Source organism: Aulostomus chinensis, chromosome 18 (assembly GCF_037954235.1).
Source record: "Aulostomus chinensis isolate RoL2024-O1b breed Wild chromosome 18, RoL_Achi_v1.0, whole genome shotgun sequence".
NCBI classification, from domain to species: Eukaryota; Metazoa; Chordata; class Actinopteri; order Syngnathiformes; family Aulostomidae; genus Aulostomus; species Aulostomus chinensis.
In genome coordinates, this window is record NC_141337.1 from 16993963 (window position 1) to 17014724 (window position 20762).

Here is a 20762-nt window from a genome sequence, read left to right on the forward strand (position 1 = left end):
GCATCATTGCTGCCACAGGAAGTGGAGCTACTAGTTCAAACTTTTCGAAAATTAACGGAAATATGACATAAATCTACTATGACATGTGAGAAACATTTAGGATGCTTCTACTCACGACATCATTCTGAGTGCAGCGCGAGCACGTCGGTCACGCACGCTCCCTCCGCGCGCCTCCCCCTCTTCTTCCCCTGTGCGCGCGCAAGACCCGTCCCTGCAGCGGAGAGCGGCGGCGGCGCGTCCATCCTGCCGCGGAGCCGGGAGCGTGGAGCCGCGAGGAGCGCACGGACAGAGAGAGAGAGAGAGCGAGAGAGAGAGAGAGAGAGAGAGAGAGAGAGAGAGAGAGAGAGAGCGCCACAGAAGATGGACGGAGTGGGATCGTTCGGAGCGGGCCGCACCGGGTCCACCATCGACCCGATTACCTTCGCCAAACAGCCGCAGACCATTCTCCGAGTTCTGTCCTGGGTGAGATAGAGTACACCGTTTTTACGCTGCTGGAATTGTGTGTGTGTGTGTGTGTGTGTGTGTGTGTGTGTGTGTGTGTGTGTGTGTGTGTGTGTGTGTGTGTGTGTGTGTGTAAGGATCCTGTCTGTTTATGCTGCTACGCGAGTCCCGTGACGTGTTCTCACTGCGAATATAGACCCTAAAAACCCACCGATAACTGATAACCGTATGTGTGTGTGTGTGTGTGTGTGTGTGTGTGTGTTTGTGTGTTTGTGTGTGAGGGTCCTGTCTGTTGTTGATGCTACGCGAGACCCGTGACGTGTTCTCACTGCGAATATAGACCCTAGAAACCTACCGATAACTGGTAACTGAAGGTGTGTGTGTGTGTGTGTGTGTGTGTGTGTGTGTGTGTGTGTGTGTGTGTGTGTGTGTGTGTGTGTGTGTGTGTGTGTGTGTGATGAGTGAATAGATGTTTATAACGGGGGTATTAATAGGGAGGTGCGGGTGTAACCAGGGCCTGGCGCTTATCTGACTCCCTGACCATCAAACTGGCTGTACGGAAGCCGACCAACCATCACCTTCCTCTCTTTTTACATCTCGCCAGGGAGTGCTTGATGAATACAAACACTCTAAAATGTGCAGTGGACCAAATTAGGATTAAAAATTTACAAAACGACGGACCAGTTTGCCCCGTTGTTCTCCTGCTCCGCGCGTCTTTCTTCCCTCTGTTGTTTATTTCCTCTAGATTCGCCCCTATCCCGTATCCGTTTATTTCATCAATTTCCAGTTTATGATTTCGCTGATTTATCCTAAACGGTCGTCGTCCGTCATCCCACCTGTGATTGGTCCGCGCGCATTACGCACGCAACGCCACGGAGACGCTTGACGTTTGGTTCGTCACCTTTGGGCGACACAAGGGAAGGTCCTTCTTTTTAAAAGGGTGAAATATGTGAGAAAATGTCGTCCGTATGCGAATATATTCTCCGCTTTAAACGTTTATCGGCAAAGATAAACCGCGTGTGTGGTGGCGAAGCGTCACATTCAGACATGTAAGATGCCGGAAGCCTGCTAGCTTCACATCAGGAGGTTTTGTTCTTGAATTTCCCTGAAAATACAAAAAAAAAGCTAAGTATTAATTGAACACGTCATTTAAAAAGCGAATGCAGGGTCGTGGGTCTCAGCTGTTTTATCGGATATCAACTTTGTGGCAAATTAAATTTGAATAGAAAAACAGGAGTCAGAAGAATGAAGTTAGCAGAGATATTACAAGGGTGGATTCCTGCCAAATCGTGTTGGGAGCCGTGGCAGATCCTTGATCAGTGGGAATCCTCCTGGTGATGGGAGGGTTTTGACGTCATCATATTAGTCGATGTGTTCGTGAAGAATGGTTGTTAGTTGTTGTTTGTTTGTTTTTTGACATTTCCATATGAGTATCATGGGGGATTGCTTTTTTTTTTTGCATTTTCACTGGAATTCAATTTTGGAATGAAATTCTACAGTTTAAGGAATTGTTTCATATTTGCTGATGGTCAGATTTTAGGCTTTAGATCTATTTTTGTATCATAATTGACTGCTCTTTTCACACAGCCATACCGTTACCACACCTAAAAAAACATTTTTTTAAATAAATTTGTAAAAAAAATCACAATGCGGTTTATAATCTCCATTTATTTGGCACAATGTTCTTCTGCCATGTTAGCATCCATTCAGTCAGAGAAACTGTGAGTTATGAGGATGCACAACCACTGTGTCGTAGCCACATCCTCTCAAATATGCCGGGAAAGCCCTGAACTGATGAACAATTTTGATTCCCTCTCACTTCCTTGATCGTAACAAACTCCCATTTGCCCTCTTTTGTTTTGTTTTGCTTTTTTGTTTGAAGCGGCTGCTCCCTCCCGTTTTAAATCCTTCATCCGTGTGCGAGACGTTTACTACTGGAAGAACAAAGAGATTAAAGTATAAAGGAGATGAGGCGGGTCGAGCCACTAAAAAGTAGATCCCAGATAAGCTCCTGCTTGGCTGTGAATATCAGTCTGTTCAAATATCACGATGTTGGTTTCACATTCTACGAACTGAATGATGGAGTCTGAAAAAATGTGAGTCTCTGGTAATTCCCTTCAACTATTTACGCTGAGTTTTTCAAAATAAAATGGGTTAAAGTTCCTCTCTCCATTTGCAAAACCGGATAAAAGCCATTCTTAATGTGGGAAAACATTTAGTGAAAATATATTAATAATTTAACATCCATGAAACCTGTTTGATTTTGATGTTTTATTACATTTCATTTACTTTTTGAAAGTAAAGTAAAGTTTATCAGTATTAACTGAAATGAATTCTTCAGGAGTCGACGTGATTCTTTGCTGCATTCCGATTGAAGCCACCTGTCTGCGCTCTTAATCCGATTATAACCACACACGGGATTAGTTAAAATTGTGAATCTGACATGATCCCATTGTATGTCCGTCCACCATCATATGACCCAAACCCCCGAGTTGGAGTGTGTGTGTGTGTGTGTCACATGGTCATACCATTGAGTGTGAGTCAGCTGATCAGTGTGCAAGTCCAAAAAGGAGGAAAGACAGAGTTAAAGATGCGTGGTGCTGATAAAAAAAAAATGGCTGTTTCAACTCCTACAGTATCCCAGTTCCTTGCCGAGAATACGCACATGCTCACGCACGCACGCATACACACACATGCACACATGCACACAAACACACTCACACACTGCCTGAGGTCTGTGTGATTGTTGCGGGGAAGTGAAGCATCCACCTCTTCAGTCAGTCAGAGAGAAAGAGAGGAAATTAGGTTAAGGCTGTCGTCTGAGCGTGCTCAGTGAGAGGCTGTGGAGTAGCAGTGAGCTTGCAACTCTGTGTGTGTGTTTAGTAAAGAGGGATGAGATCATCTCTGAACATCTCTCTTTTGTCTTTCTTCCGTCTGCTCTCACACATCTAATCTTCCTCTTCTGACCCCTCTCCCCCTCCAGATTTTTTCCCTGGTGGTCTTCGCCTCCATCATGAACGAGGGTTATGTGAACTTCGGCAGCGAGCGCCTTCACTGTATCTTTAACAAGAATGCAGACGCGTGCAACTACGGCATGTTCGTGGGCCTGGTGGGTCTGCTGGCGTGTTCCTTCTTTGGCCTGCTCGACTACAAGTTCTCCTCCATCAGCTCCGTTAAAGACAGGAAGAAGGCCGTCATGCTTGAGATCGGCTTCTCAGGTGAAGAGGCTGCATGGGTACACACAGATGAGGGAGATTTGTTCATTTGGAGTCAGATACCACTGAGGTGCACAAAGCTCGAAACAGGGTTTATATAGAGAGGGCTGCAGGGCTCAGCGTCTACCTGGAAGTCTGGAATGTCTGACATACTGAATATAAATAATGCAACAGAACCTGAGCCGAAATTATGACTCCTGCTTAAAATGGTCAGCCAGTATTTGAGGCTGCATAGAAAGCATTTGAACGACTACAGATTGCCCCCCCCCCCAAAAAAATTGCCAATTAAGGTGAAGAGTGCATAAAATTCCACCCATCCATCCATTTTCTTCCACTTATCCTGTTAAAGGTCACGGTGGGTGGAGCCTATCCCAGCAGCCTTCAGGTGAGAGGCGGGGTTCACCCTGGACAGGTCACCAGTCCATCACAGGACCAACACATAGAGACAAACAACCATTCACACTCACAGTCACACCTACAGTCAATTTAGAGTATCAATCAGCCTCGTCCCCTCTTGATGTCTTTGGACTGTGGAGGAAGCTGGAGTACCAGAGAGAACCCACACAGGAACAGAGAGAACATGGAGACTCCACACAGAAAGATCCGAGCAGGGACTGCGCGTAAAATTAAGTAAATCAAACTTTATTTTTTACAGCACCTTGCAAATATGTTAAAATATAATACAAAGTTCTGTACAGTGATTGAAGAGGAGAAATAAGAGATTTGAGAACATAAACAGGACTCGGAGACCAGAGCAAACCTAAAGAGGAATAAAATATGAGTAGTAAAAATGATGGACTAATAATGATGCAAATAAGATTAAAAAATATATCAATTTAAAAATTTGCAACGACATTAAAAAATAAATATGAAATGTGCAGTTAAAATGATCGAAAATAATATTAGTAATTAGTAACAGTAAAATAAGATAAAGATCTGTATTAACACCAAGCAAAAAAAAAAAACCATAAGACACTACATGAAAGGGTTGTTAGTTTACATGTAAAAGTACTAGTATGTTCAGCTCCTCTCAGATACTCTGCCTGGCTGCTCCAGCCTCCTGCTTCACACGTTCAAAGGGTTTGTAAGATGTGTCTGTTGGTAGTCTGGTTAAAGACCATGGAGTGCCTTATTAACTTCAAAATCATTTTCAAGATTGACTTAACCTGTGACAAGACCTCAAAGTAGGCGTGATGTTTGCTCTCCCTCTGGTCTCAGTCAGCACTCCGGCGGCTGAGTTTTGAATCAGCTGTTTTATTGTAATCTTTGGAAGACCAAACAGGAGAGCATTAGTAGTCTAACCTGCAGGTTTGAAACAGGCGGATTAGTCCCTCTGTTGCTCTCAGAGAGAGAGAAGTGGCCTCACTGTGGAAATGGTTTTCAAATGATAAAACGCTGTTTTGGTGACGCCCCTGCACTCATTTTGTCAGGCAGAGGGAAAAACAGATTATACCGGTGAGCGTGTAGGTTAAACTGCTGTTTCTTCCATTCTTGGCTGAATAACATGACCTTCCTAATCCTCCAAAATATAGCATGTACACTGTATCCATTCCTAGATAAATTAAGAACAGAGAAACTGCGAGGCGGACCTCCGGGGGGGGGGGGGGGGGGGGGTGTTTCAGGGTGAAAAAGGTGAAAAAGATATTAGTTATCAAAGATCATCATACAGACCTTCCTGGATACAGAGTCTGAATGGAGTATCATCAAAACTCATTCATCAGAATTGTTCCCAGCCATCAAAACCAGAACATGATCCATGCCTGTATCTCTGGTTAAAATACACCTCAATGAACAGCATCATGCTCAAGTTTGGAGACTCCAACCATCGCATTCAAAACAGAATTTCCAGAAATCAAAAAGTTCTTCTTTCAACCATTTCAAGTGTTTGTCGAAAATTGGTCAGACATGTCAAGTAAAATTCATCAGAATCTACAATCCGACGCAGGTTGCCCCCCAAAACACAACCGCTCATTCTTTACTCCAATCTCTAAACAGACATGAAAGGCAAAACTCAAAAGTCTAACAGGAACTCGGTCTGCTTCTTTGTCCCAAATGACGCATGTTTTTACTCAAGACGTTAAAGGGATAGTTCACTCAAAAATGAAAATTCAGTGCTCATCTACTCACCATCATGCTGATGGAATGTCCACTGCTGGAGTTTCACAGGGAAAAGCATTGCAGTAATCCGTCTATCTACTGAGGCGAATGGTGACCAGCTCGAAAACATAGAACAAACACTTCATACACCATAAAATGCTGCCCTGCTGCTGGTCTGAAGTGTCCTGAAGCTTCAACATGCTAAGTTGTTTAGAAATCTTAGCCGCTAACTGTAGCCTGGAGCTCTTAGCCGTGACGCTACGTTGTTATTGAGGTGAAAATCACGGCATCGCGGATGTTTTTCGAAACAACTTGGCATGTTGAAGCTTCAGGACACGTGAATTATGTCAGAAAAGCAGCATGGAGGAATTTTATGGCTTTTTTATGTATGTGGGTTTTTTTTGTACACCTAAATTTTGGTCTCCATTCACTTCACCTGTTAGGAATATTACTGCAACGCCTTTTACTCCAGCAGGGCTTTGTGGACAAAAACAAAACAAAACCAAAAAACACCTGACATTCCATCAGCGTGCGCATGAGTAGGTGATAACTGAATTTTCATTTTTGGTTGAACTGTCACTTTAAGTGAATGTAAACCTGTAAAGTATAGATTAGGTTTAGGAGCATAGGATAGTTATTCAGTTTTCAGCCAGGAACTGAGAGTAACACCGGCAGGCTGCTTGCCACAGCACTGTGTGAAAATACACGCGCTCTGTCCGGTGTGACAAGGTTTGCAGAAGCAGGAGGACCCAAATGCAGAAACAGGAACAGGAATTAAAGAACTTGAAATTCATTATCTAACCACCAATACAACAAGTTAGGATATGAGGAATGAAGCTGGACAGGACAGGTAAACTACACCAGACGCTGGCTGCATCCGAATTGCCAAGTGGGAACCTACGTCCTACCCCTACAACCTAAACACAGCGGTACCATTCGGACACCGTAGAAGACTGGTTGTGAAGCCCGACCCCTGCTGGCAGAGCACAGATAGCGCAAATAGGTAGACAGCACCAACGAAAGCCCCACCTGCTGGCCTGACTGTCGTACTGCACTCCATTCTGAGCGCACTCCTCATTCATTCTCTATTATTAAGCACATTAACGCACCTGTACAGGTGTGTTCACACCGCGTCGCGTTTGGTGTGACCACACCTTTAGTCATCAACAGTGACTATAAATGTTGGTGTTGCATAAGAATGGGAGACTGTTGGTGGCGCAAACTTGGCTTGCGGGTCCGCAAGTTTTTAGGGGACGAAGAAGAAGTCCGCGGTGCATTGTGGGCCATAGGTTGCTCCGTAGGATGCACCCGAACCGACCTACAATGTGGGCGTGCTTAGGCTGGAATTCAGGCTGCGAAGTAGGTCTCTGCTCGCGCCAGTTGTGGTTTCGGAGAGCCTACGACCTCCTCTGAGACCTAGGACCAGACCTACTTGGCGATTCGGACGCAGCGGCTGACTAGAGAGAGAGGATCTGACAAAGACAGGAAGAGAGAATGGACCAATCACAACCCTGAATCTGTCAAGAAGAACTCCAAACTATCCCGAGGGACTGTGACAGCACAGCTCTGAACACTCTGACTGGCTTCTTACAGGTTTCTGGACCTTCCTGTACTTTGTAAGTTTCTGCTTCCTTGCCAATCAGTGGTCTCGGACCACGGCTGATGAGCTGCCACTCAACCAGGGAGAAGATGCAGCCCGGGCGGCCATTGCCTTCTCCTTCTTCTCCATACTTACATGGGTAAGAACATGCTACTGTACAAACAGACACGTGAGAAAATGCCTCCTGGAAATGGTCAAAGGGGCATTTGTTGGCTGCAAAGCAAAGCTAATAGTCAGTTATTTTACCAGTTGTGGAGCGATGACCGTCACTGACAGACAGACGCCAGTCTCCTAGATTTACCTGCCATCTGTTGGACAGTGCTCAGGTTTGTCCGTCCCTGACTGAACAGCTTTTAATAAACTTCCAATATTACAATAACAAAGGATGGATTATGAGAGAATGAGCTCCTCCCCAGCAGCAAAGGACCCCCCCCCCCCCTCGTGTTTATGGTTGAACTGGAGAACCTGAGGGCCAAACGTGGTTTTTGGAGAGAGTAGTATGAGTATAAGTTAACTGGACAAGGACTTGGAGGACTAGAGTTAGAATGGCGTCATCTGTTAGGTTAATTTCGTGAAACGTGGTGCTGGAGTGTGATGTGGTGTCATATCATTTCAGCTATTTGAATTATGATGTGGTTGTGGTACATGTACTCAGACTTACCTCCACCTGTCTCCCACCTGCTGCCTGATTAGGCCGGTCTAACAGTACGTGCGGTCCAGAAGTATCTGCTGGGCACAGACATGACCCTGTTCACCACGGAGCACATGGATGGCAGCGCACCCACCCAGCCGTACCCCTCCAACTCACCAGGAGGAGGCACCACTGAGTCAACAGAGACCTACCAGAACCCACCCTTCACCGAGAACAACACAGCACCCACATACCAGGTTCCCATTTACTAGAGAGGAGAGACCTGATGGCGTCGCAGTAAGACGAGGCGAGAGAATGAAAACTGCTTTCTGTGTTGTTCCACCTGCAGTTGTTCATGTGTTGATCTGGGTTTTCAATGATTTCAAAAACAAACAAACAAGGCAACCGCTGCTTTGTTTCCTTTTCTTGTTCCCTTTCTGTCTGTAACATTCCACCTTTTAACTGCGCTTGTCTAGACCTGAATGATGCAGATTCAGAGTCCTCAGATCAGAGCAGATGAGAAAAAAGAAAGCAAGAGGAGGAATCATAGAGGAGGAGGCCGATTTGGACAAACAAACCATAAATATTCAAACAGAGATCAACAAGTGAGCGACTCCACCACAAAGCAGTGTTAGGTGACTAAATATAGTGCGTACGGCACTCACATCCAGCACCTTCAGCTTCTTCTTTGCATTAATTGAACACCTTCAAGATAAAATGTTCCCTCTCGTGCCAAACACTTAGTGGGAATGTTTTTCTCGTCCTTTTCCTCCGCTGCAGTTAAAACTCATCATGTGTATTGAATCTGCATGTTTCCAAACGTAGAGATCAACTAAGTGCCATACTGTACTGTGTGTCTCAGACAGTGACTTAATTTAGTAGATTTCCACATGCTGTACAAAAAAAAGTAACATTTTGTGACCAAGTGCAATATCTCACATTCTTCTTTAGGTCGGTATGTACTGTACTGTAGGTAGGCTAGTTAGCATCAGAATAGACCCGTTTTAGGCTCTGTCTCAAATGACACACTTGGCTTTGACGAAAAAAAGAAATCTCAGGCAAATTGAACATTTCGAGGAAACGTTTTGGGAATGCCTTTTTACCATCCTCTCCTCAGTGTGCTTCATTAGGGAGCTGAGATGCGTGACTGATGGTTAGTTAGCTTAGCGCAGTGAATGGAAGTGGATTGGCAGGCTAGCATACCTCTGCTAAAAGTCACTCAATAAAATTTTCTCCCTAAAGGGTCTTCGCCTGCAATAATTTAACTAAGATTTTGCATGACATTAGTTGTGAAATCACCATTCAGAACAAGACATTGTAATTTAAAATCAGACACATTGTTGGAACTACTTTCTGAATATTCACACTGATTTGATGCGGCACTTCAAAAGCCCCGTTGTAACTTTGGCAAACAAAATAAAAGATTTGTTGACAAGTAGAAGAGCAACCATGGCCGACTTTGTTCAAGAGGGTGGGGAGGATTACTTCTGATGGACCAAGATTCTGAACCTTATTTATTTGACTTTTGACAGACATTTGCTAACATCCACTACCATTCATTGTGATGAGCTAAGAAGCAGTCAGCTGGTCTCAGGGTCTCATCTCCCAAATGCAGCACAGAAGAGAGATGGGTGTCTATCTTGTCCTTCTCAGGCAAGGCCGGCCAATAAGTGCGTTTCCCAAAAAGTTGGCATGCTCCTTGAAATTGTTGATCTGATCAGCTGAAGCTCTTTTGAATAATATTTAAAAAAAAAAAAAAACTTTAAAATGATCCCTCCAAGTATTTACAGTCCTTGTTGATGTCGTGGAATCAGCATTTTAAAGGAAAACAGAGCCACAAGGTGATGTATTCCTGGAGTGCATCGTCTACGAGAGCTGATCTTGTGTGATTTGGGGTTCTTTAAAGAACACAAACGTTCCGTCGGTTTTATTTCTCTGCCAAGGGAATGTGTGTCACGTGTCAATTGAGACGATGGCCTATGCTGAGTGTTCAAATGGTACGAGCAGGAAGAATCGGGGAACGTCAGGTTATGTTTACGTTTTAGAAGCTGCCAAACTGCCCTGTGTTCTTATTAATGTCTTCAGATTACCACTATATTGTTCATGTCAGATTTTCTGAGAGGGTTAGTTACCGGAGGATTCAGGCAAAAAAACAAAAAAAAAACCAACCTCTGAAAAAAAATCAAGGATCACTCGTTGGCTGATTCATTGATCCTGTAGTCCATAGAGGAAGGATGGGGGTTGTTGCTATGGTGAGAGAAAGAGAGAGAGAGAAAGAGAGAGAGAGAGAGGTAGATGTGGGTCACAAAGGGCCCTGATGTAGATAGCAACCATGAAAACCATGTCGGTGTGTAGCCGTGTAGCTGTGTCTCCGTGTCGTGGTACACTCGCCATCAGTGAATCTGTATTTCTGGTGTGTGGTTTTTGAATGCGTGAGTGTGAGACAAGCCTAAGCATGCATGAGAGCAGTCTGCCTGTTTGTGAGAAATGAGCGTGCGTTATAAAATTGTGGTGCATAAAAGTTATTTTCTCAAACATGTATTCGTCGAGGTTTTAAGGATAAAGGAGGAGGTCTTTTATCATTATCCAAAATATAAAAATAGGCTTTCTGCTGCATATATTCTCACTGTCAAGATATTTAAAGTGTGAAACGAGAGCCAAATATCAAACTTCCTTTGGTTGGATTGAACTGAGCTGTCCTGGAATGCCTTGCCTGCTCTTCAATCTGCTCCCATGTCAACAGCGCCCTCTGCTGCTCAGAGGTGATGCAGCAGGACAACATCGACTCAAGTAATCATGATAAAAATGCATGAACTTGTTATATAGAACCAAGTATATATTGAATAATATGTCATTCTTAATTTGACTCGGAGGTGTTTTGCAAACTTAGCCACAAGCTGATTCAACCGACCCTTATTTATTGACAGGGTTGCTCCTCATCCACCCCGAATGATCTCGCTCGCATGATACTGCTAGCTGTGGATTAGCCACACATAGTACGCTAAAGCTTCAGGGTGACACCATCCCATAATGTTCTTTTCTTCCTATTTTTTAACCCCTTAGAATCTGACCCAGCTACATAGACAAAAAAAAAAAAGGCCTGCTGACAGGCCCTGTGTTCCACTTCACAATCATATCTACTGTTTACAGTGAAAGTTAAGACACACATTCACAAATCATGTGATCGTAAGAGTTGCGTCTCATTCTCCGTTCGGTTATTGGCTGAAAAAGATGCACAAGACAGTCAGATGAGAGCAGTTGTGGAAGCTCCTTGGCAAACTGAGAGGAGAGCCTCTGGGCAAATTCTGTTCTCTGTTTCAGAACATTTCCAGGTACTCTTGGTGGAGTCGTGTAGTATTTTCTTTCAGTTACATTTGGAGTTGATTTCCAAATGATTTCATGTACGCGGGTGTGCGGTGGAACCTGTTTGGAGCAATTAAAAGAACTTACTGGTGTTTTTGTGTTGTTGTTGTTGTTGTTGTTTTGTTTTTTTTAATCATTTCCATCCATCAAATTGCGTAAAGAGAACATCACTGCCAATTACTCCCTGTTGCATGTTCTTGATTGATTTCCTACCTCTTGGACAGTCAGTAGTTCATATAAAATGAATATCAACCTGCAGGGGAACATCAAATTGGTACATGAGGATACCTTCCATGACATCCGCGTGTTTGTCTTTTTAGGTTTGGAATGATAATGCTGTTCAAGGTGAGACGTGTGTGGGAACTTTTAATTTTATTTTTGTTCTCTAAAGCCGGAAATCCATTATAATTCTGATTTAAAGCCAGTATAGCCATTTCACTGGGTGTGACTGGGTATTGATGTTGGTATTAAGGTACTATTACTGCGTAGAGGTCGACCGATATGGGTTCTTCCATGGCCGATGCTGATAGGTGGAGATCAGAGCAGCCAGTGACTGATATATGACGCTAATGTTCTCGACTGATTTTTTTTTTTTTTTTTTTTTTTGCATCTGGTAAAATATGTCAAAATAATAATTGCAAATTATACACAAAATTGCTAAACTTGCCTACTTCCATCCATCCATTATCAACCACTTATCCTGCCTCAGGGTTGGTGGAGCCTATCCCAGCTGTCGCCAGGCGATAGGCGGGTACACCCCGGACAGACCGTCAGGTGCAGTGTACTCAACTTAATAGATTGCTAAATAAATAAATATGTCTTCAATCTAATCTTTGTATAAAAAAAAAAAAACGACAGAAAAACAAAAAGGAAGTTTTCGTTCACCTCACTGCGTTTGTCAGCAGATACTGTAGCTGAATCTCTTTGTTTCTGAGATGATGAAAATGTATGAACGTAAACATTCATCAACGAATCGAAGTGCTGCATACTTAAGCACCCAACTTCTTGTTTTGTTCCCAGTGAACATTATTTAAGACTTGAACTAAATTATTCCAGCGAGTGATGTCAGGCTGAGGAATGGCGTAACGTCACCCGCAGGTTTGCCTGCTGGTCGGTTATTTTTAAAAATGCAGAATATCGGCTGCCACCGGACGAATCGGTCGACCTCCACCTTCAGGTTGTGTTGTTGTTCTCAGTGCTTCGGTCTTCAGTCAGTGTGGTAGGTAAAGATAATAATTCAAGCATTCTCTGTGTTTGTGCTCTGGCCAATGTACACTATTATATTACTGGTTGGTTGTAAAATTCAGTATGTAAACGAAATCAATGGAAAGTGTGTGTGTATGTGCGCGCGCGCGTGTGTGTGTGTGTGTGTGTGATGCTGTCAGGGTCTGGTTTGTCCTGTACTACTGGAAAAAAAAAAATTGCTAACTAGAACGCACTCTTTGTTGGAAGTCTTAAAAGGGTTGTTGGCACAAGAATCAAAGTCTAATGTGTCATGTTTTAGTTTGTTCTACTGAAATAATAAAAGGTGATGACGTAGTAGCGCTGGTGCCGTTCATTGTGGGGGGAAACTTCGCATGGATTTTTAGAATTGCTGCTGATAGAAATGAAGGCCATCGACTGACAAACGAGTAAACATTGAATTTCGCGTGCCTCCCCTTTGACATTATTTCTTCTGAGTTTCTTGTTCTAAGGGTGTTTGACCTCTTCAGTGTAAAAACATTGTGTAAGGAGAAGTGTGTCACTATTACCTGAATGTCTTTGGACTGCAGTCGGACCGTCACTCCAATAAAGAAAACGTGTTTTGGACTGCCTGTTTGTGTCAGATTAAATGTGTGACCACCTTAAACCATCGAACCGTCAGCCAGTCGGACGCCACCGTGACCTTGACCTTCTGTCATACTGGTATCAACAGGTCCCATCTAGCGCCGCGTTTGAAGCCACGCTGGCTTCTGATTCAGCGCATGCAATATTTCTGGAAGATGAAAAAGGTTTGAGTATTCTTCCAAAAGAAATTTCCAAAATTTGTTTGCACTGATTTGCAAGCCTGTGCTCAAGGAATGGAAGACTTAATGGTGCAAGTCTGACCAGGAATAAAGGGGGAGGGGGTGAAGCGGTAATTCTGAAAAGTACAAAAAATTAAATGCAGAAAAATAAGGTGGATATTTTAGCCGACGGCCTTCTTAGAAAAGCAAACAGTGTCATTTTCATTAAGTACAGAGTAGCGGTCAGAGTACTTAAATCTGACCCCACAGTACAAAACCACAGCAACACATCGCTGCTGAAACGGCTTTATTAGAGACAGACAGAAAATAGAGCTGCTGTATGACGAATAGACAATACACACACACACACACACAGCGTCGCAAGCTGAAGGTCCTGAGAGAGAACACATCACGTGCATGGATGTAACCGGTTCCTGCCACGACTCGCCACCAGTGTTTTGCAGTTTTATTTGTGTCGTGTTTGGAATGCTTATGTTTTGTGCGTTGTGAAAGTGGTGCAATTATGACAAAATACATACACACTTGAAACCTGGGGACGGACATGAAAAGGCTCGTTTGACCACCAGCCCTCGACATGTAATGTGTACATCACTGTGGAGAATACAAGCACATGTGGTTCACTTGTTTATTCCACTTAGTTCCCATGTGAAGGAATACAAACTTTGTCCAGCATGGCTCAAATTTAGTAAATCAATCAATAAAGACATGAAAATTAAGAAGTGAATCATTTGAAAAGAATTTAAAAAAGAAAAAATGAAATGAAAGACATTCAAACTGTGAAATAAAGTTTGTTCCAATTCCCGATGTGTCTCACTTCCTGTCACTGACAGAGAACAAAGCCTTCCTCTACAAAATTAAACAATTAATAAAAGCTTATTAAAATAAATATGGTGCTCAACAGTTCCAATGTGAAAATGTTTGCTTTTATTTTGTTACTTCACCAACTTGTACACGATCCACTCTGATGTTAAATTGAAAGCACAGAGCAAATTAGAACTGTAAATCATTGTAGTTGTTTGACTTCAGGGAGCGATGCATTTTTCAAGTAAAGCTCGAGCGCCTCCTCTTTCAGTAAATCAACAGTTCTGGTTACATGCTGCCAAAGCCAGTGCCAGCTGGAGCCGTCCCAGTTGAAACAAGTTGAGATGGGGGGCAAACACGTGTGCCAAATCTGTAAAACCATTTACGCAACACTTTCAAGGAGTCGCCATCAGAAAGCAAACCGTCAAGGCTCATCCACCTCTGGGCGCCAATTTCCGCACTGACGAGCTGTTGATGACCTGCGAGAGTAATCAAACATCTGCCCAGCGAGTAAAGGAGGCAAAAAGTGGAGGAGGGCGTGCCAAAGGCTAGCTAATGATACGGCTAATCGACTGCAAGGAGGGGAACTCCTCGCTCTCCCTGATGTGCAGGGTTTTGTGGGAATTGAAGTCTTTGGGGGCTAATACCTGTCTACAGACGGGGCACACGCAGCAGTCTAGCTCGGCCGCTGCATTTGTGTTAGCCCCCGACTGTTCCTCAAGGGCCAAGCAGTCACTGTGAGCGGCCAGGAGCTCCTGCTGCTTGCCAGCGTCTGGTAAAAGCACCAAGAGCTCATTGAAGATGTGGCTGAAGTTGTCTCCGAGCAGGTCCCTGCAGCTGTGGTGATACTGGGCCGCTGATATGACACCCTGGGGACAACAGATACACACAGCACAGGGTGCAGTTACAGCAGGTTTCTGACGGCATCGTTTTAGGATCAGTTCAGTGCTCCTGAGTACCTGTCTGAACTGTGCAGAGTAGTTTTTGAACTGATTGAACATGGACTCGTCATTGTTGAGGTATTTTCTAATGGACTGGATCAGCTCCAGGTTCCTCTGATGGAAGTTCTTTGGTACCAGGTAACTACTGCCTGACACCTTGGGGGGCCTGAAAGAGGACAATCAAACATACAAATAGACATGTAGCAGCACCAAGAGGATAAATAACAGATGTCAAAGAAGGGGGCTTGGCTCACGGGTCAGCTGCAGAGGGAGTGGGCTCCACCACGTTACAGTTGAGGGGGATCCCAGTGAAACCTGGGGGAGGTTTAGTGGCAGAGGTCCCCAGGCCAGGTGGAGGTGGGGGCATGGTCGTGAGTGGAGCAGCAGCAGGAGCCGAGGCCTTCGTAGGGAAGGAGGTCTTGAACCCTGAGTGACAAACAGTGTGACAGATCCCTTACCAACTAGAGGATGCGCCACTCCATATATGGGCAACAGGTGAAACAGGCCGCTAAAAAAGAACTCTTTAATCCTGACTGATAAATCACGGCGGCTCACCCCCACACACAGAAGAGATCCAAATTTTAAGACTTCCTGTACAGATACTTATTAACTTGTGTTGTGGTGTAACGTGGCGTCAGGGCCATCTAGGACTGAAGCAGAGTAAAACATTGAACAGGTAGGCCGTCTTATCAACTCAACCAGTAGAGGGCACACCAACTGAAAATCCATTTTGAAGTTTCCATACAATTAAGTCACATAATTCTTTGATTTTTTATTTTTTTTTACATCTAATGAGTATTCGATCCATCCCGACTAACTGTTTCTGTGGATACAGCTTCAGTGCTCTAGATTTCCACCTGTTGGGAGGCAGAATGTCGTGGTGAAAGCTGAGATGGTAGGACACCAATTTAAAAAGGTGGATGGATTTATTTTTCCATTGTACGATCAACTTTTTTTAAATGATGAAATGGTTATAGCCATTTTCTGCCATTTCATTCTAAATGAAAGTGCAAGTAATATTAACTAAGGCAGCTCATTCCCATGTTTATTACATATGTCTGCAAGCCTTCCAGCTAATGTTTGGTGGCTAATTCAATGGCGGGATAAAATCAGCACTCTGGATTACCTGGGGGTGGTTTCTTGGTCAGGACAGGGAAGTCTTCCTCCTCGTCAGGAGGCGGGTCTCTGTTGGACTTCTGTGAAACCGTGGTTGTCTTCTTGCTGGTGGGTGGTGATTTCTCCAGGAAACCATTAGCCACTCCGCTAGACGGTGATTTGTTCCTGGTTCTCTCTGGAACGTTCTCCTTTTGTGCTGCCGTTTCCACTGAGGCTGTATTTACAGCTGCCGTCACCGACCCTGAAGACACAGACGTTGGGGGATCAACGGTGGTCTTCTGTTGTTTCTTCTTCTGCTGTTTTTTCTTCTTGTTGGCTTTAGAGGTAGAGAGATCAGTGTTTGGGGTTGGGGTTGGAAGGGTGGAGGTCGCAGGTGAAGGTTTGCTGTTGTGGCCTTTCACAGTGAGCAGAGAGGAGATGTCCAACATGGTGGGCACCGTGCGGAACTGCTGCTGTGTCAGTCCTCCACTTTCATCACCTGAAGAAGGAGGGGAGGGTGTTGACATGGTTTTCCCATTCTCCCCTACTTTCTTTGTTCTCTTCGAAGATGAAAAGTTAGAGGAGGAGAGGCGCTGAGGGCCAGAGGAGACCGAGGGGGGAGGTCTGAAGGAAGGAGCAGGATGGGTGGTGGTTTTAGTGGTATGGTTGGACCACGCGGAGTTGGTGCCTGCTGCGGTCTTGAGGGGCCGGATTTTGGACACAAGAGCAGGGAAATCTTCCTCTTGGAAGGAGGAAGACTTGTTGCGTTGGGTAGAGTAGGCTGGGGTCATGGGGGCTGCGACTTTAACGTCTGACAAGCTGGGGAAGTCATCTTCATTCAGGGCGTTGCGGGCTGCTGTCACTGGAGGAGGAGCTGGCTTCACACTGAGGGGACACACACAGCAACAACTCAGCATACTCAACTGCAATGTGAAGACTTCAATGTGTGCTGTGTGTTAAACATTACATGGCTGCAGCAGCGGTGGCCCCTAAAGCTGGGAAATCGTCTTCTTCCTCTCCTGGAATAGGACTGTTCATGGTCCTCACTTGGAAAACAGGGCACAATGAATACGTTGAAACTGCTGTCATTTCTGCAAACCGCGCTGAAAACAAGGCAGCTACATCAAATGGTACAAAAACTAACTTAAAATAGATGTTTAACGTCTCTACCTGGAGGTTTGTGTGTCAGTTTAGCATGACCAATCCTGTGTCTGGGCTCCTCAGGCTCTGCTCTCTCCGCCCTCTCCTCCCTGCAGTGTTTGGGAGCGCTCCTCTCCAGCACTGCACCTCTCTCCTCTTGTCTCCGCATCGCCAAGGACGCCCTCACAGCAGCTGCCACCACCCTGTCCTCTTCCTCCCTGTATGGACGAGCATGAATATTATAGAAAAAAATAATAATGATATCACGTTTGCCTGGAATTACACTGGAATAGGAATTCAAATTATTAGTGCTGAACAGTCGCCCCGCAACTCAATGCCTGGACTCACCGGGAGTACCTCCAGCTCTTCTGTCCCCCTTGTGGCCTTCCTCTTCCTCCTCGGTTGTGACGGACTTCCTCATAATCCTCACCAGTCACCAGACCTGAAGAGACACGTCTTACTTCACAATAGCAATCTCCAAATCAAAACCATACTACGATAATAAGTGCAATGGCAATAAACCAACCTTCGTTTCTTCTCTGTTGTCTCGGCGCCAGGGTGAACTGCAGGTCGATGTGGCGGTTCTGTCGCGCCTCAGCTCGACTCTTGCTGTGTGCTGCTGCCTTGTGAGCCTTGTAGTCAATCTGGGTGCGGAACGCGTGGGTAAACTGCTCCGTGGCGCACTGACCTTCCTCGCACAGATAGTGACTCTTCCTGAAGTGCTCGCTCAAGTACTGGTAATCACTGTAGGGTCAAAAAAAAAAAAAAAAAAATCTGGTTTCCGGTTCAACGCGAGCAAGAGAACAACCCAAATGTGGTTCCTGCATGAATGTCACACCTGTAGTATTCCTGAGAACCGTCAGCGTCACAGAAATGGCAGAAGTAATGGTCCTTTCGCAAGTGTTTCAGCAGCTCATCATTGTCAAGGTAACGATCATCACAGAACTTGCAGAGCGGATGACCTCGGTGACTGGTGTCGTCTGGATCTCCATGCGCTCGATGATGCGCGAGTTCCTTACGGTTGTACCACTTCCGCTCGTAGGAAAAGACCTAGAAATAACGGGAGAGATGAAGGACACAACTCGTAGTTTGCAATGATTTCTGCAACGTTTCTATTAAGATGTTCACTAATTTCCTGGCAGATTGCACTGGAGAGCTGATAGTTTCGAATGTTCCTCAGATAAAATCCCCAATGCAGTTCATCATTATTGACAAGGCTGTACATGAGGCGAAACCTCCAATCGATGTACTGATCATTCTAAAACGAGTTGACCGCCTTCTCGGCGATGTTAAACCAGTTTACGGTATCATTTTTAATTTCCCAAACCCGAAACACTTTTCAGCTGCTCGTGTTATGCTGCACTGTACCTTTAGATGCTTCATGCAGAGCTTGCAACAGAAGAGCTCGTGCACCTTCCTCATGTGATGCTCCAGCTCCTCAAACATGGAGAAGACTTTCGCCTCTGAGCAGCGAGGGCACTCTGGCAACAGCAGACGCCTGATAAAACACACCCAGCGGGAAGAATCAGCCAGGTGCCAGCTAACACAACCACAAACCTATCAAACTAAAAGCCAAGTTTAGACCAACTGAGATTAAGACAGTGAAATTACTGAGGAATACGATGACAATCATGGTTTGTTTTTGTTTTTTTAAGCAAAAATGTAGCTTCTTCAGTTTGAATTGTTAAAGTCACATCCAGTGAACACATCTGACCTGTACTGGGCATAGATCTTCTCATCACCAAAATAGATGTCATGCTTCTTGTCACAGGGAAACTGCTGGTGGGGCAGAGATGAAAAGGCTTCTGGTCTTTTCACAAACACCACCTGGGAACCAAAGCACAGTCAGGAAATAAGAATGGTGTCTTACAGCCACTCTTTAGGAAATGTAAGATTAAGCTGTAACACTCCCGAGGGAAATATGTATGACATTTACATTAAGAGGCACCGCACAAGAAAACACTGTGCTCCTCATTTCTCCTGGTGAAAGACAACAACTATCAAAGTCCTTATGTAATGTGCTGAGTGAGGAATGTCCTCACCTTATACTACCAGTCACTTGAGATGTGTTGCAATACCATCATATAATTCCAAAAAATCCAGCTATAGCAGTGGTTAAGAATAAAAGGACTCCCCAATAACCAGGTATATCGTCAAGCCGATGACAGCAAATGTTGTTTAGAAGGGAGGGTGTGTAGACAGGCCCTGGTTGGTATGACACTGTCCAGCTGAGTTGTAAAGTTGGCTAAAGTCCAGTTAGCTACCAATTTTAGAGGGGAATTATTTTCCACAAGAATGGTGTGACTGGCAGACACACAGCACTTATATTAGCTAGCTTAAGCGCTGGATTCCACAAAAGAAAGCTACAAGAATAAATACCCACGTTGCTAACCGGCACGGTTGTAGCATTAAAGTGGGCTTAAGCTGGTTATCTTGAGAGGTGACAGCTTATAAGTCCCGCTTCAACAAACCACACATGGGTAATGACATTACTAACAATCAGTGTCACTAGGACGCTGTCAGTTTGGACAGCGGGACGTTGCTAGCTAGATAGAGCTAACTTACGCTAGTTCGGCTAACAGTATATGAGTTAACTAAGCTAACGACATCTAAGAAAAAAAGTGATCAGGGTGCTTGACAGGCTACATTGGTCAGTGCATTTGTCCTACAAGCAGTGAGTTTACCTTACAGTTATTCCAGTTAAGTATTTATCAACTACACCGTTATTCAGCTGACTTTTCGAACTCCCACGATGACGCGGCCTAGCTAGCACCACCGGTCGTCATCCTCGGGGCACAGTGGCGGATTACCACTCACCTTGTCCAGTTCCACACGGCAGACGGCACAGTACTTCTGCTCGCACAGCACCCTCATCTTGGTGGAGCAGCGGTAGCACACTGGGTGATCACATTTTCCGAAGGCGAAGATGTCGACATCTTGACAGCAGAGAACACAATGCGGCTCAGTTTCCTTCGGGACTGTTGAAGCCATGATGATAGAAAGGCACAAATGATCCAGTGCTATTTGTTGTTAGAGAGAGCCGCTGCCTCCTGCTTGAAGTGCTTACGTAATTGTGAAAGTCCGGGTTGCTGACGCGTAATTTGACTGTACTGTCTTCGATTTGTATAGCATAGGGATGGACCTGTCACCATTGGCTGTACAGAAAGTTCTGCGGACCACACGTGTGTAGAGTTGCGCCATCGACCCCGGCGGTTCCACGTGTGTGCGGGTTTATGTAGGAGCGCTGGCTTGTTGGAAGTTGTGCCCAAATGCACAGGTAAGCAAGGCCGGGGGCGAGCGAAGTGATTTAGTAGCGCTGTGACGTTTCGCCGTAACTGAAACAAAAACGAACATCAGTTTTCGTGATAATGCACCCGTTTGAGCGATCATGTTGAAAAATAAACATTGGGATCAAAGTCTGAAAGCTGAGAT

At 44.8% G+C, this 20762-nt stretch overlaps 2 protein-coding genes across 2 annotated transcripts; one reads left to right on the plus strand and one right to left on the minus strand.

The window, feature by feature from the left end:
- The first annotated feature begins 215 nt into the window (after window positions 1–215).
- Window positions 216–12021, plus strand: syngr3a (synaptogyrin 3a). Its single transcript, XM_086183984.1, has 4 exons — window positions 216–462; window positions 3425–3659; window positions 7347–7492; window positions 8047–12021. The coding sequence occupies exons 1-4, from the start codon at window positions 361–363 to the stop codon at window positions 8254–8256; spliced, it is 693 nt and encodes a 230-aa protein (XP_086040110.1). The 5' UTR covers window positions 216–360; the 3' UTR covers window positions 8257–12021.
- A 1943-nt stretch (window positions 12022–13964) lies between these two features.
- On the minus strand, window positions 13965–20546 carry znf598 (zinc finger protein 598). The gene is made up of 12 exons (XM_086183982.1): window positions 20148–20546; window positions 19045–19157; window positions 18699–18828; window positions 18169–18380; window positions 17857–18074; window positions 17679–17772; window positions 17361–17548; window positions 17158–17236; window positions 16222–17075; window positions 15350–15521; window positions 15114–15261; window positions 13965–15023 (listed from the first exon to the last, which is right to left on the minus strand). The coding sequence occupies exons 1-12, from the start codon at window positions 20319–20321 to the stop codon at window positions 14703–14705; spliced, it is 2703 nt and encodes a 900-aa protein (XP_086040108.1). The 5' UTR covers window positions 20322–20546; the 3' UTR covers window positions 13965–14702.
- Between the last annotated feature and the right edge of the window lie 216 nt (window positions 20547–20762).